This window comes from Arvicanthis niloticus, chromosome 7 (assembly GCF_011762505.2).
Source record: "Arvicanthis niloticus isolate mArvNil1 chromosome 7, mArvNil1.pat.X, whole genome shotgun sequence".
Taxonomy (NCBI): Eukaryota; Metazoa; Chordata; class Mammalia; order Rodentia; family Muridae; genus Arvicanthis; species Arvicanthis niloticus.
In genome coordinates, this window is record NC_047664.1 from 67,757,755 (window position 1) to 67,774,304 (window position 16,550).

Consider the following 16,550-nt stretch of genomic DNA (forward strand, 5'->3'; position numbering starts at 1 on the left):
GACAAAAGGAAGGATATGACTCAACAATACTAAGCTGCAAAGAAGAGAGCTCCCGTATTAGCTCTGAACCATTAGGACTGTAGACGTGAATCAAGGACCAGACAGGAATGAGACCTACCGAGGATGTGGGGCTGTCTGCTGTGAACTCCAGCGAGGACTAATGGGGGCTGGAGAGATGGCTCAGCGGTTAAGAGCACCAACTGCTCTTCCGGAGGTCCTGAGTTCAACTCTCAGCAACCACATGGTGGCTCACAACCATCTGTAATGGGATCTGACGCCCTCTTCTGGTATTGTCTGAAGACAGCAACAACAGTGTACTCATATAGATTAAATAAATAAATAAATCTTTAATTAGGACTAATGGTTATGAGCTTGTATGCTAAGCAGGCTACATAAAATAGGCATCACAGCACAGCTGCTGAAAAAGGAAGACAAAGCACAGAGGTCTGCAGCCAGGATTACCAGCAGTAACTAAACTGATGGGAAGCAATAGGATGTGAACTATAATACAAGCCAAAAGAATATGCTAGAACTACGAAACTGCAGTATGTACAAATAAGAAATAAAAATAAGTAGGTTGGGGAAGCTCAGTCAGGGAAGATGTGCATAGCATGCGTGACTCCCTGGGTTTGATTGCCATTACCAAATAGGTAGGGAGGGGGGAAGAAGAGAGGAAAAGAATCGAGAAGAATTTCAGGCTGAGAATGGATACACCCACGCATGCACGCACAAGCGCCTCACCATGTACGCACGAGTGAAGAAAAGAAATCTTAAGAAAGAGGCCCAAGCATACAAACCAGAATATACTGAAGATGAAAACAAAGAGGAGAAAGATTTACTTCATAAAATATTTTGGTAATACATTATCTTAGTTTGAGTTTTACTGCTGTGAAGAGACACCATAACCAAGACAACTGTATTATAAAGACAGACATTTAATTGAGGCTGGCTTACAGTTTCGAAGGTCTAATCTGTTCTCATCATGGCGGGAAGCATGGCAGCATGCAGGTAGGCCTGGTGCTGGAGGAGCTGAAAGTTGTACATCTTGATCCACAGGCAGCAGGAAGGGACTATGTTCTGCAGGCACCCAGGAGGGAACTGGAATTCCACACTGGGTACAGCTTGAGCATAGAGACGTCAAAGCCCACCCCCATAACAACACACTTCCTCTAACAAGGCCACACCTCCTAATAGTGCCATGCCCCATTCAAGCTCAAGCACATGAGTTTATGGGGCCAAACGTATTCAAACCACCCCATATGTAAAGATCTACAACAATGGATGCACAGAGAAGCAGGTAGAGTCTCAACAAGGCCTGCACATATAGTGCTTCCATTAGGACAGAGGCAGCACTGCAGAATGTCAGGGAATAGATGGTCTCTTTCATAAACCATGCTAGAAAGAAAACTGATACTTCATCTCATGTGCACATCTAGAACCTCATAGAATAAGCTTTGGGAGAAATCCTTCATGACCTGGGGAGACAACTTGAGAGTTCTTCAGTACCATGTATAACACACTGACCATAGAAGACTGATTAACTGGACACCAGAAAAAAAAAGTAAAAGTTCTGCAGAGTAATACAATGACAAATTATAGAAGAAGCATATCAATTGATTTTTATCTATCGTGTATTCTTATGTATTAACAATAAAACAATTATATTATTATTTATTAACAATTCTTCTGTATTAACAATAAAAACCACAAACTTCGGTCTGGCAAGATGACTCCTTGGGTGAAATGACCTTGCTGTGCCAGTCTGATGGTTTGAGTTTAATCCCTGGAACCTTTACAAAGGTGGAAGTAGAAGGTGTCTTGTAGGAAGCTGCTGTTATCTGCGCAGTTGCTAGGCAGATAGGCTTCCTTAGTCACTGCCAATCCCGAGGCATATTGGGTGGTGAGCGAACAGCCAATCAAAAGTGAATACGTCACTCTAGACTGTACTTAAGCGGGACCCCTTCCTCAGCTCTCCCCTTCTGCGTCTCTCCACGTTTCTCCACGTGGGTGATAAAGATTAAAAAGCCTCGTTTACAGTAACTACCTGATCTCTGCGTCTCGTGATTTCTCCGCGGATGCAAAGCTCGAGGGGGGCGCGTTAGAGTGTCTTCTGACCTCCACCAGTGTATCATGACACACACACACACAAATGATGATGATGATAATGATGAAAACAAACCCACATACCTCAATAGGGAAAAGTGTAAGAAACATAACCACACACTGCACAAAAAAAGAATATAACCAGAGCAAAATCCAAAGCTCACATTAAAAGCAACAAACCCCAATGGTAGTCAGGGAATTGCAATTAGAATCACAACAGTTTGAATGGACACCTACAGAATAATTAAAATAGAAAAGATTGGCAGTTACCAGTTGGAAATGTCCCAACACTGCCCATGGAGCTGTAACTTTAGATAACCAGTTTGGAAAAGCTGGTTATTTATTAAAGTTGCATATAACCTGCAACCACACTCAGAATTTGGGGTCTGTGTCGATCACCTTCCCACCCCCACAAATAGTGCAAATATATGCACCAAAAAAAAAAAAAACTGCACACAACAATATTCATAGAAGCATTATCTATATTTGAACAAAATACTGGAGGCAAAATAATTTATAAAACGTGGGCTGTTTAGCTCGCAGTTGCGGCCGCTCAAGAGCACCAGCATCTGCTGGCCCTGACGAGGCCTTCTTCCTACATCACAGCATGGCGGACAGCAGCATTGTAGGACTGTATAAAAAAGAGAGATCGCACGGTGAGACTAGGAAGCCAGAGACCAGAGAAAGCAAATTTTGGTGCCTTAAAGTAGTCTACTCTCATGGAGTTGAAGTCATCCAGTAAGACCCTCCTTAGTTCCCTCTAGGGGCAGTGTCCAAAATCATCCAATTACCTTCCATGAGCCTTACGTCCTGAAGCTTTCACCTGAGGACCAAGCTTCTAACTTAGGAACTGGTTGGTGACAGACCACATCCAAACTATGACATGTTACTTGCCATAGCCTCAAAAGAGAAACAACATTGATATTTATAATGGAATTTAATACAGAATAAACTATTATCATACCTAACAACATGAATGACTCTCACAAATGTAATATTCACCTTCTAACAAATCTGGAATAGATTTCTAAGACAAGTGAAGTGTTAGTGAGACTTACAGGGGCAATATTAATAATGGGAAGTACCTTAAAAAAAGAAATGATTTATTCAACAAATATTTTTTGATGTATGTTATGCACATCTATCTGCCTATCACTGTCTTAGATGTCACGACATTAATTTTGTTTTGTGAATGCAGCAGTGAAACATACATTACAGTATAAGAAGGGTAAATGTTTAACACACACACACATGCATGCACGCACGCACAGGCATTCTTTAAACATTTGATCTTCCTGTCTTAACCTACCAAATGCCAGATTTAAAGGTTGTTTTAGTTTGATTTCTGTTGCTATAATAAAACACTCTGACAAAAAGCCATTAGGGAAGAAAAGAGTTTATTTTAGCTTATACTTCCAGGTCACAGTCCATCACCGAGGAAAGCCAGGACAAAACTCCAGGTAGGAATCTGGAGGCAGGAACCACAGAGAAGGCTGCTTGTTGGTTCATGCTCAGCTAGCTTTCTTATACAGCCCAGGTCTGCTTGCCTAGGGATGGTGCTACCCACAGTGGGCTGGGACTTTCTACAACAATCAAGAATATGCCCCAAAGACATTCTCATGGACCAGTCTGCTCGAGGGAACTATCTTTTCAACTGATATTCCTTCCCAGGTGGTTCTAGACTATGTCAGATCAACAATAAAAACCACCACCACCACACACACCCCTTACCAAGCAGTCAGAATAAATAAATAATATTTACAAGTAACATTTTAATTAAAGGAATTTGTGGCTGGAAAGCCGACTCAGTGGTTAAAAACACTTGTTGCTCTTACAGAAGACCCGGTTTGGTATCTGGTTTTTTATATGGTGGATTGCAACCCTCTATAACTTCAGTTTGAGGGCATCCAGCATCTTCTGACCTCTGTGGGAACTGGGCCATATGTGGTACACACACATACATACATAGAAGCAAACCACTCATATACGTAAACCTAATTTTATTTTATTTTTTTAAATAAAGGGGTCAGGGTGGAAGAGATGGCTCTGTGGTTAAGGGCATGTACTACTTCTCTTGCAAGGGACCTGAGCGGTTCTGATCACCCAAGTTGGGCTACTTACAAGAGCCTATAATTTTGGTTTCAGGAGATTTGATACTTCTTCTGGTCTCTGTGAGTAGCCACACACATGACATACCCGCACACATACGCACGGCTAAAAAGAAATTTTTAAAAAAGGAAGCAAATCACTTGAATAACTTTAGGAGGCTAAGCTTCCTTTTCTAACTACATTGTGTTTAGTTTTATGGGGTTGAGGGTTTGGAAAAGAATAGTAAAGCGCTAAGAACACAGGCTGCATTCAGCGTTCAGATTTTGAATATTTAACTTGAGTGTTTTGTTTGTTTGCTGTTTTTTTTTCTTCTCAGATATTGAGATTCTTAATGAAACATTTCTTAGCACTGAATCAAGAGATCACCGGTTACAGAATGTTAAAGTCATCCTGTTGCTACCTCACTGTTCAAGCCTAGGTGTTAGTAACCCAGTGGAATTTATTTTAAATGAACATCAAGGTACTTGTTTTGATTTCTAAATTAATGAAATCATTGATTAATTAATTACTCATTAAGTTAATCATGAAATCCATTGATTTCAAAATTAAACAATGAAATTCATTGATTAATAACTCATCATAAATTTCAGCATTGGAGAATATATCTGTTTTTTATTTTCTGTATTACTCTTTGGATTAATTATATTCATTGTGTAAGTGACTTATCTTTGATTATTCATAGAAACTTGGAGAAAACCATATTAAATGTTTTCTATATCCCTTTTGAAAAATAGCAATAAAACTAAACATAATTACCATTATGTTTCAATTATAAGTCAATATTTTAATACTGTCAACTGCATTAGTAGGAATTGTCTATGAAAATGTATATTATTAGACAATTGATCATAAGTTATGAAAAGTACTTATAGATTTATATTTTAAAAGTATATTTTTACTTTTCAAAATTTAGATACAAGTTTACTTCACGATCTTTCTCAAGGTGGGCTACCAAAAGATAAACTTGAGATTTTTTCTCAGCAGCAATTTGAACAGCTAACACATGCAATGAAATGTAAGTTTATCATTAGTGCTAGTTTATTAAAATACAGTGTTAATCTTTGAATCACAATTCATATTTCATTTACCTATTAGAATAAAGCAACAGTAGGGAAACCACAAACGAAATTTCAGTTTAAGTGCCTTCAAATAAAGTGTTCATTTCAATCAGCTTAGTACATTTAGAAAATATACCATCTCGGGCTTGAGCTTATGACTCTGGCCTCAGTCTTTCCAACGCTGGGATGATGGGTGCATGCCACCGTATCCTGCTAAGCATCATACATCTTCACCTTCCTCACTCCACACTCTGATCTCCCTTGGTGTACTTCTGTCATTTGTCATCCCAGACAACTCACCCACAGTCCATTAAACAGTATGTGTGTGTATATATATGTGTATATATATGAGTTATTAATCAATGAATTTCATTGATATATATGTACACATGCATATATATGTGTATATGTATATATGTATGTATGTATGTATGTATGTATGTATGTATTATGTATGTATGTAACTAACTTTTGAGACAGGCTCTCATACCCCGAGCAAGCCTGGTGCTCTCTTCATACTTTAGTATACTGAGTTCTGGGATTAAAGGGTTTGCATCGCCAAGCCCCTTATCTGTCCTCTCCCACTCTGGCTCTCTGGAACAAGAATTAACAAGAATCCCCGATATTGTAACTTCTCCAAGTTAAAAGGTAGCACACAGATGTTGTAGAGCTCCTCCCACTAGGTTTGCTCCACCCAACAGGCCTGCTCCTCCCACCCCGCCTGCTCCTCCCACCCCACCTGCTCCTCCCACCCCGCCTGCTCCTCCCACCCTGCCTGCCCTTCCCACCACAACTGCTCCCCCCCTACTGTCCTTTCAGTTAACATAATATCAGCATACACTGGGGACGAGCCACTTCCATTGTTGTTACCATGCTCACCTGTGCACTGTACACTAGGATAACCTGACGGACTTAGTTTGTCCAGCGACTTCCACCATTGTTCTCTATAGTCTCAGCAGCTGGTGTGAAATTCTTAAAACAAGTAAGTTTCAAGCAGGGTGAGAAACCACAGTCCATCTAGTGGTGTAAAATTCTCTGTACAGAAAGTGCTCTAGACTGCAGAACCACCTCTCCTTCCCCAAGACTGCATTTTCTAACTTCATCCCCTGTACCTCTGTGGTGGATTGAATATGCTTGGCCCGGAAAATGGCACTATTTGGAGGCATGGCCTTGTTGGAGTAGGTGTGGCCTTGTTGGTGGAAGCGTGTCACTGTGGGGGTGGGCTTTGAGACCCTCCTCCAAGGTTACTGGAAGTCAGTCTTCTCCTGGCTGCCTTCAGATCCAGATGTAGAACTCTCTACTCTTTCTCCAGCTCTAGGCCTTCCTGCATGCTGCCATACTTCCCACCATGATGATAATAGGCTGAACCTCTGAACCTTTAAGCCATCCCCAGTTAAATGTTGTCCTTTATAAGAGTCGCCTTGGTCATGGTGTCTGTTCACAGCAATAGAAACCCAAACTAAAGACAGAAGCTGGTACCAGGGACTGGGGTATTGCTGGGATAGGCCTGACCATGCTTTTGTTTGCAAGAATGTGGATTTGGGGACTTTGGAAAGCAGTGGAATGCTTTAAGTGGGACTTAATGTGCCATCCTAGTAGGAATATGGAAGACATTGGTGCTGAGGGCGATTTGAACTGTGGGGGCCTGGCTTAAGAGTTTCCAAAGGAGCAGAATGTCAGCATTTAGCCTAGAGACTGTTCTTGTGATATTTTGGTGAAGAATGTGGCTGCATTTTGCCTTTGTCTGAAGAGTTTGCCTGAGGTTAAAGTGAAAAGATTCAGATTAATAGCACTGACAAAGGAAGTCTCAAAAAAAAAAAAAGCCTATTTTAGACTTTATCCTGTGGTTCAGTCTTACAAGGAGTGTTTTGAATAAGCACAGCAAGCTTAGAAAGGCAAAATACTTTTGTATTTTTGTGTTGTAATATACATTTTTATATATTTCAAGTAATAAAAGGGCACCAGAAAGTACAATGGAACTACATCCTATGTTTGAGGAGATAAACAGATTAAGGGAGTAGTGACCTTGGAGCAAGATCCCACACAGCTAAACTTATTGTTCGATTGGGTTATTGTTTTCATTTGAACTCTTACCTGGAATGAACTACAATTCTGCTTAAAAAGAAATGGAAGACACAGGCATTTGATCCAGATTTTGAGGCATAGTAACCATGAAAAGCTTAGACCCAGGCGTGGTGGTACACACCTTTAATCCCAGGAGACATAAACAAGCAGACCTCTGGATTCAAGGCCAGACTGGTATAGAGCAAGTTAGTTAGTTAGTTAGTTTGTTTGTTTGTTTGTTTCTTTCTTTCTTTCTTTTTTTTTCTCTCTCTCTCTTTCTTTCCTTCTTTCTTTTTAAAGATTTATTTATTTTATGTATATGAGTACACCATTGCTCTCCTCAGACAAACCAGAAGAAGTCATCAGATTTCCTTATAGATGGGTGTGAACCACCATGTGGTTGCTGGGAATTGAACTCAGGACCTCTGGAAGAACACCTTTGAGCCATCTCTCCAGCCTGCAGAGCAAGTTTCAAGTAGAGAAAAGCTTAGGTCCAGGCTTGGTGGTACACACCTTTCACCCCAGCATTCAGGAGACAGAACCATGAAGAGCTCTTGAGTTCAAAGTCAGTCTACAAATCGAGTTCCAGGACAGCCAAGCTTAGGCAGTGAGGGAGTCAGAAAACAGAAAGCTGCTGCTGCTGTAACAGAACAAGGAGGCCACGTTCCAGCTCCAGCAAGCCACAGAACTCAGCAGCTTCATCCTTGTGGCTCAGGCTTTAGAGTCAAGAATAGAAGGGACTGCTGGGACAATTGATGCTGGTTAGCTGGAGCTAAGAACTTAGCGGTGATTAAGAAGAGACCAGCATCACTGAGGTGAAATCTGGGAACTATTTTCTGAGAGCACAAAGGAGCTGTGTTCTAGAGATAGCCAAGGTGGTACCTCATACTTCAGCTGGACTTGGTAATGTGTAAGGGTTACCCAGGTGGTACTGGTTTTGATGACCCAGAACTGAAGAGATCATGTAAAGAAGTTGAGGCTTGGCACCATGAAGAGAGCCTATGAGAGGATATTGGTAAAGCCTAGCTGGAGTGGAAGACACTGGCAAATAGGAGATGCTAGTATCATGGGATGATCACGAAGAACAGTAGCAGCAATGGAGCAGAGTCAACCTGAGCCAGGAGTGCTACAGAGCACAGAGCTGAAGAAGCGACCCAAGCTCTTTGGAGGAGCCCAGAAGATCATGTGTGGTTCCCAGACACTGTTATAAGAAGCTGTGAAGTTGAAGTTAACTTGGAGATAGATCCTAAGATGTTAGAGATGCCAGAGTTGTAGGATACCTGCTGAGGAAAGTTGCTACTAGAGAGTAGAACCAGCCCAGGAGAAAGAAATGTGTTGCAGTCATCAAAGCAGAAAGGAGTGGGAGATCCAGTGAGTTCTTTAACATCAGGCACAGAGATGCAGAGTTTGGAGTTTCCCCAGCTGGTTTTTTTATCTTGCTTTTGTCCAGGATTTTCACAATATGCCATTTTGGAATGATAATGTGTATCCTGTGATGTCTGAGGTATGCACTCTGCTTTTTGATGTTGATTTTTTGGGGGATTACAAGTCAAGTGGATGAATCTCAGAAGAGACTTAGAACTTTGGACTTTTAAACATTGTTGAGACTGTGATAGACTATGGGGACTTTTGAAGTTGGACTAAATGTATTTTACATTATGCTATGGCTAGGTATGGCCCCCATAGACTCATGTGTTTGAACAAGCCTATGGGGGCCAGGGAGTAGTAGAATGTTTTGATTTGAATATGCTTGGCCCAGGGAGTGGCACTATTAGGAGGTGTGGCCTTGTAGGAGTAGGTGTGGCCTTGTTGGAGGAATTGTGTCATTGTGAGGGTGGCCCTTGAGACCTTCTCCCTAGCTTCCTGGAAGTCAGTCTACTGTTTGCCTTTGGAACAAGATGTAGAACTCCCAGCTCCTTCTCCAGCACCATGTCTGCCTGCACGCTGCCATGCTTCCCGCCATGATAATAATGGACTGAACCTCTGAAATTGTAAGCCAGCCCCAATTAAATGTTGTCCTTTATAAGCGTTGCCTTGGTCATGACGTCTCTTTAAAGCAATGGAACCCCTAAATAAGACAGCCTTTCTCCTCACTTCTTTCTCCTTCAGTCTTTAAAAAGCCAGTCCCACTTTCCTGCCAGGGTCTTTATACTGGGCTGTTCCTTTTCTTAAGGAGTTCAGGTTGATGCCCTGTTCTTCTCTGTCATAGTCTTGTAGATCAGCAGTGCTTGCAGTGGCTATCCTGTTTAAACCAGTGGCTTCTCGTCTGAAGCTGTTATCCACCCCACTTCATCTTATCACCTGTTTGCCCAGATCACGGTTTACTTTTGTTAATCCTCTGTAAGGAAAGTTCCCCAGTGGCAGGAATGTTGCTTTTGTTTTTCACTGAGGATCGCAAAGCCTCGGGAAGTGCATGTGGTAGGTGCTCAGTTAGTATGAATAAAGGAGTGAATCACAGGGTTTCGAGGATGAGAGATTTGAGTAATCTTTCCAGGTTCACAAAACAGCAAGAAACAGAATTACAATTCCCATCAATATCTGTCTATTTTTAGTCTTTTCTAACTAATTGGTGATATAACTTATGGAGGATAAGTGACACAACTTATCATGTCTGCTCATGATAGATTGATCACAATGATTGAATTCTCATTTTTTTTTTTTTTTTGGGTACAGTCCAGCTGGATTTACATTACTTACTTGTCATTGCTTACATTACTAAAACAAGCTCTTTTTAAAGGAGAGCCATTCAAGGGGGCCATGAGGTGCCACAGCAGGTAAGGGTGCTTGCCTCTGAGTCTGAAGACTTGAGTTTGGTGCCTGGAACTCCCCCAGCTGAAGGAGAGGATAAGTTTCCACAGGCTGTCCTCTGAATTCTATGAGTGTGCCATCACACACACACACACACACACGTAATTTTTAAATTCAAGAATAAAATAAAGTGCAGCTACTCAAGCAGCCATAGAGTTTCCATTATTTCCATGAATATTTGGTGGTATGCATCGGTAACACGTGCATGTTTAGAAACAAGGTGGCGTTGGGCTACCCTACTGATTTTATCTTTTTTCGACACAGTCACTAAAGCTCAAGCAATTATTTATTGCACATGCTCTGTTTCTGAAGAGGAAAATGAAGACGTTATAAAGAAAGCACTGGCATGTCAAAACCCAGGGCCTAAAATACAACCTTACAGGTAAGGAAAAGACACTAAATCTCCATCAAGCAAAGACTTGAAAATTGACAGTATGAGTTTTGGAGTTATATAAATACACTAGAGTTTTTGTTATAATTTAGGATGACTGAACAGTCTAAAATCTTATGACTTTCAAGTGGATTCTCCACAGCTTGTGAATGAACACTTTAACAGTTTTATGTGTGTTGTGTGTATATGTGAGAAGTGTGTGTGTGTGTGTGTGTGTGTGTGTGTATGTGTACACATGTGCAGATGTGGAAGGATGACTTGGAGTCATTCCTCTCACCACCATGTGGGCCCTAGGTTCTGAACATAGAGCACCCAGGTTTGGCAGCCAGCACTTTAACTCACCAAGGTGTAGCACTAGTCTATGAACATTGTATTGTATGTTCATTTGTTTTTGTTATTGTTAAAGCTAAAGGCATTTGACTGTGGCTTTTTTTTTTTTTTTTTTTTGATTCCCGGATAAACTAGGTCCAAATTTCGTATCTCTCTTAGATACATGTATCACCCCACAGAGGAAAATTATACAAAATATTTTTAGAAAGTGGACAGAAAACTGGATGTGTATTATTTTAAGCTCGTTTGGTATTTTGTACCCACTGGGAAATCAGAAAAAAAAAAAAAAAAGATATGGTTATCTGTGACAGCTTCCAGATAAACTGTAGCAGTAAAGTTGGGAAAGAGAGAGCATTGATTCTGCATGCAGCCTGAGCTGGGCCTGATGGCTCACAGCTTAGTCTCCAGCCCTTTTGTAAGGCTGAGGAAAGAGGTTTGCCACAAGTCTGAGCAGCCTGGGCTACATGAGAGGCCTATCTCAAAAAAAAAAAAAAACAGTGCGAAGCTCTGGGGCTATAGTTCAGCTGTAGATGCTCGCCTAGTATACTTGAGGTTCTTGGTTTAATCTCCAGTGCTGCCCAAAAGAAACAAGCAAAACAAGCAAGTGTTAAATAAATACAAATACAAGCAAATAAATACAAACAAATATATACAAAAACCAAACAAATACAGCATGCACTGTGGATATCAAGAACTCACTCCAAGAGTACTTTTTTTTTACTAATTAGTTTTCAAGTCTGTGATGATGAATTAAACATCTATTTTCAAGCTGTGGTTTCTCCTTTGGAATCATAATCTGTATATAGTCTGCTCTGTCCTCCCAACCTGATACTTTCCCGTTTTTCATTTCACAGGCTGACAAGTTGATCACGCCAACACTTCCTCTCTTGCTGACTTTGCATTCTTACTTAGAAGCTTCTGTTGATAGCTGTCCTTGTGAGGTTTCTGTTGAGGTTTCGAGGAAACACCAAGAATAAATACAAGTAGGGGAGGAAAGGACTTACCTGACTTAATTTCCACGTCATTAACTAGCCCATCACTGAAGGAAGTTAGGGTAGCAACCAAAACAGGGCAGGAGCCAGGGAGCAGAGGGGGTTGCTGCCTTCTGACTTGCTCATCATGGCTTGTCTCGCCTGTTTCTTATAGATCCCAGGACTTACAGAACTCGGGGATGGCAGCACTCACAAAGCTGAGCCTTCTCCTCCACTGGCTAAAAAAATGTCCTGTAGCTGTGTATCTTATGATGTTTTCTCAAATGAGAGTCCCTCTTTTTGTATGGCTCTAGTTTGTGTCAAGTTGACATAAAAATAGCCAGCAAAGTTGACCCCTTGTCAATCTGACATACAAATATATCACTGTTAGGTCATAACCTTTCCTTTCTTGTTCATTGGAAACACGTGTGAGTAGCAACATTACAACATAAACATTAAATTTTAAAAGTTCCACAGTCATTAAATTTCTAAACACTTAAACAGTCTCTTTAAAATATACAGACTCTTTAAAATATTCAGTCCCTTTAAAAATCGTTATAATCCTCTTAAAGTCTTTGTAAAACTCCAAAATCACTATGAAAGTCTCTCAGCTGTGAGCTCCAGTAAACTCAGCTGCTCTCCAGGAGGCCTTCACACCTTCAAAACCAGTACCACTTGGGTGACTGTCACACTCCCAAGCTGCCAGCAAGGGGGCACAACCTTGGCCGCCTCTGAAACACAGCTTCCATGTCCTGACTCCCAGGAAACACTTCCCAGAAGATTTCACCTCTTCTTCCTCATCGCTGCTCCCCCAGCTCCAGTTGACCAACATCCATTGTCTCAGGAAAGCAAAGGTTTCACTTCAGTGGCTCTGGTCTTTAGTTGATCACAGCTGATTCTTCAGCCCAGATGACCAGAACCACAGAATCTTAATTCAAAACAGTAAAAGAGCAAGGGCCTTGATCTTCCCTCGGGAATTTCTCAGGCCTTTGTTGTCTGCATTTCTCCCAACACTCTTTCCTCCCAGTTTTCCACAGAACAGTTCATCAAAGCCTTAACTACTCAGTGGATTTTCCAGCTCAAAGTTTCAAAATCCCTCCACAACCCTCCCCCCAAAACACGGTCAGGTCTGACACAGCAATACCACATTATTTTGTTACCAATTTCTGTCCTATTGAGGGTTTTTTTTTTTTTTTTTTTTTTGGTTTTCCAAGACAGGGTTTCTCTGTTGTAGCCCTGGCTGTCCTGGAACTAACTCTGTAGACCAGGCTGGCCTCGAACTCAGAAATCCACCTGCCTCTGCCTCCCAACTGCTGGGATTAAAGGTGTGCGCCACCACCGCCCGGCTCTATTAAGGGTTTCTACTGCCGTGCTGACACATGACCAAAGCAACTTGGGGAGGAGGTGATTTATTTGGCATCATCGTCCACCATTGAAGGGGTTTAGGGCAGAAACTCAAACAGGGCAGGAACCAGGAGGCAGCAGCCGATGCAGAGGCCATGGAGGGGTGCTGCTTCCTGGCTTGTTCTCATGGATTGCTCAGCCTGCTTTGTTGTAGAACTTAGGACCATTGGCCTAAGGATAGCAGTACGCACATAGCCTAGACCCCGCCCCCCACCAATCACTAATTAAGAAAATGTCCTACCACTGGATATTATGGAGGCATTTTCTCAATTCCTCCTTTTAGAGGACTCTAGCTTGTATCAAGTTTACATAAAATGAGCCAGCATAAGAGTGGACAGTCAACCACATATCCTGAGAGTCCTGAGTATCATAGTAGCTACATTAAATTACCATCTACCGGCGAAGAGCTCACCAGGGACATCACCAAATCAGTGATTACACACGTATGGCTCTCGATTCATTAGGAGTAAGATTTTTGAGACTGTAATACAGCAAAAGTGAAGTGATATTTGCTTTCTATTCCTGTAAGCTGTGATTAATTTGTAACGTAGTATAAAGAGATACTGTTTGTATTTAAAATCAATGACAGTAATTCACATTCTAGATTGGTCTGATATGTAAGCTCTGGTTGGAAGGCATATATTCAAGAAGCTTGCAACTACTTGTGGACACAGTCAAAAGTAACTACGCACTGCCTAGGGACATATACTGTATGTTCTGTAGTAATCATTAATTTTTTAAAAATTACATTTATTTACTTATTCAGTATGTGTGTGTGGTGTATATGTGTGTATATGAAGGTCAGAAGACAACTTGTCGGAGATCTCTCCTTTCATAATGTGGGTCCTGGGTATCAGGTCACTAGGCTTGGTGGCAGTCATCCTTAACCACTGAGCCATCTCGCTAGCCTAAGAGTCATTTCTTTCTTTTTTTTTTTTTTTTTATTTTTTTTTTATTTTTTTTAGATGTATTTATTTTATGAATGTGAGTACACAGTTGCAGTGAACAGACACACCAGAAGAGGGCATCAGATCACATTACAGATGGTTGTGAGCCACCATGTGGTTGCTGGGAATTGAACTCAGGACCTCTGAAAGAGTAATCAGTGTTCTTAACCACTGAGCCATCTCTCCAGCCCCTAAGAGTCATTTCTTAATGCCCCAGTGTGATTGCCCACCCACTGCTTATATTTCCTTTTACTAGCCCCAAACTATTTAGTTCATTTTGGATTTGAGCGGTCATGATATTAACTGCAGGCCTATGTAAGTGCTTGACCTATTAAAATCTCATGTGTAGGCTGGAGAGATTGCCCAATGGGTAACATGAGGTACAAGCAAGAAGACCAGAGTTTGGATGCCAGCACCCTTGTAAAAAGATGTGCACGGCTGCACATGTCCATTGTCTCAATACAGGCATGGTGGGCAGGAAGACAAGTTGGAGACAGGAAGACCTCATGGTTTTGTTAGTCAGCCAGTCTAGCCAAGCAGTGAACTCCAGGTTTAATTAGAGACTATACCTCAGGAAAGGAAGGCAGAGGACAATACAGGCCAGTGTCAGTCTGCGGCCCCCATAGATGCCATGTTTGGACACCCATTCCATACATGCACAAACATGCACACACACACACACACACACACACACACACACACACACCAGTCTAATGTGTTAGAAGTATTAACGCAAAAAGAATGCTTTAGGGCTGGAGAAATGGCTCAGCATTTAAGAGCCAAGTTCCATTCCCAGCACCCACATGGTGGCTCACAAGTCAATTCCAGGGGACTCAGCACTTTCTGACTTTCATGGCTTTAGAATGATTGTGGCACACAGGCACATATACATAAAACAAATAAAAAATTTTGTTTTTTAGGAGGACCTCTTAGATACAACCATTTCTTCAGTTTGATTTATAGTCTAGATTTCCCCAGCACAAAAGAACGTGCATAGTTTAAATTTTAATTATCATTGCCAAGTTATCCAACTGATAGCCACTTAAAATTTTCTTCATGTCTTTGAGGGTTCACCTGTGTGTGTTTGTGTGCACCACACGTGTGCCTGGTGCCTGCAGAGGCCAGAAGAGGGCCAGATCCTCTGGATCTGGGTTGTGGATGGTTGTAAGTTGGTGTGTGTGTGGGTCCTGAGAACTGAGCCCAGGTCCCCTTCAAGAGCAGCAAATGCGCTTATGAGCTGAGTCGTTTCTCCAGTCCAGTCCCCCGAACAGTCATTTTTACACATCTGTTTCCTATGGCTTTAGAAATGCTGTTTTATTAGCTGTACATCTTTACCAATCTGAAGGTTGAGAAGATTCACTTTTCTTGTTGATGAAACTTGTGTACTCATTTCTCTTCCTTACCTTTTCTTTTTATTATTAATTTGTTTATTTGCTTTAAATCCTGATCGTGTTCCGCTCCCCCCCCCCAGTCCATCCTCCCAGTCCCACCCTTACAAATCCCTCCCCCACCCTCTCCTCTTCTCTTCAGAGAAGGGGAAGCACCCCTTGGGTAACCCACCCTGGGACAGCCAGCTGCAGTAGAACTAAAAGCATCCTTTCCCTCTGAGGCCCAACCAGGCAGTCCAGTTAGGGTTAGGGGATCCAATGACAGGCAACCTAGTCAGAGACAGCCTTGGCTCCAATTGTCAGGGAATCCACATGAACACCAAGCTGCACATCAACTTCAAATGTATAGGAGGCCTAGGTCCAGCCCCTGCAATGCTCTTTGCTTGGTGGTTTAGTCTCTGTGAGCCCCCATAGGTCCAGGTTAGTTGACTCTGTAGGTCTTCTTGTGATGTCCTTGACTCCTTCAGTTTACTCAATTCTATCCCCGACTCTTCCACAAGACTCCTCCAGCACCACCTGATGCTTGGCTGTGGGGCTTTGCATCTGTTCCCATCTGCTGCTGGATGAAACCTCTCAGAAGAGTTATGCTAGGTGCCTGTCTGCAAGCATGGCCAAGTACCATTAATAGTGTCAGGGGTTGGCTGTCTTACATGGGATATGTCTCAAGATGAGCCAGTCACTAGTTGGTTGTCTCTGCTCTGTCTTTATTCCCGCACATTTTGGGTTTAAGGGTCTGTGAGTGGGTTGATAGTGCCCTCTCTCCACTGGAAGCCACGCCCGGCTACATGAGGTGCCCACTTCAGTTTCCAGGTCCCCTGCTGGTAGGAGTCTCAGCTAGAGTCACCCCCATAGCCTCCCACAAACAGGGGAACTTTCCCCTGTCCTAGGTCTCTAGCTACTCTGAGTTGCCCCCCTCAATTGCCATTCTCAATCCTAGCCCTCTCTGCCACACCTGTCTCCCCACACCTGATCCCCAT

At 42.1% G+C, this 16,550-nt stretch overlaps 1 protein-coding gene across 11 annotated transcripts in view; it reads left to right on the forward strand.

Moving 5' to 3' along the window:
• The window catches only part of Nsun7 (NOP2/Sun RNA methyltransferase family member 7), a 70,000-nt gene that overhangs the window by 47,213 nt on the left and 6,237 nt on the right, over positions 1–16,550 (forward strand). For 10 of the 11 annotated variants that reach the window (XM_076938586.1, XM_076938585.1, XM_076938591.1 and 7 more), the window contains 3 exons: positions 4,529–4,672; positions 5,126–5,227; positions 10,407–10,524. In XM_076938586.1, coding sequence (XP_076794701.1) covers positions 4,529–4,672; positions 5,126–5,227; positions 10,407–10,524 — 364 coding nt within the window. The remainder of the gene's footprint in view (positions 1–4,528; positions 4,673–5,125; positions 5,228–10,406; positions 10,525–16,550) is intronic. The other variant, XM_076938589.1, reaches the window with a different exon arrangement.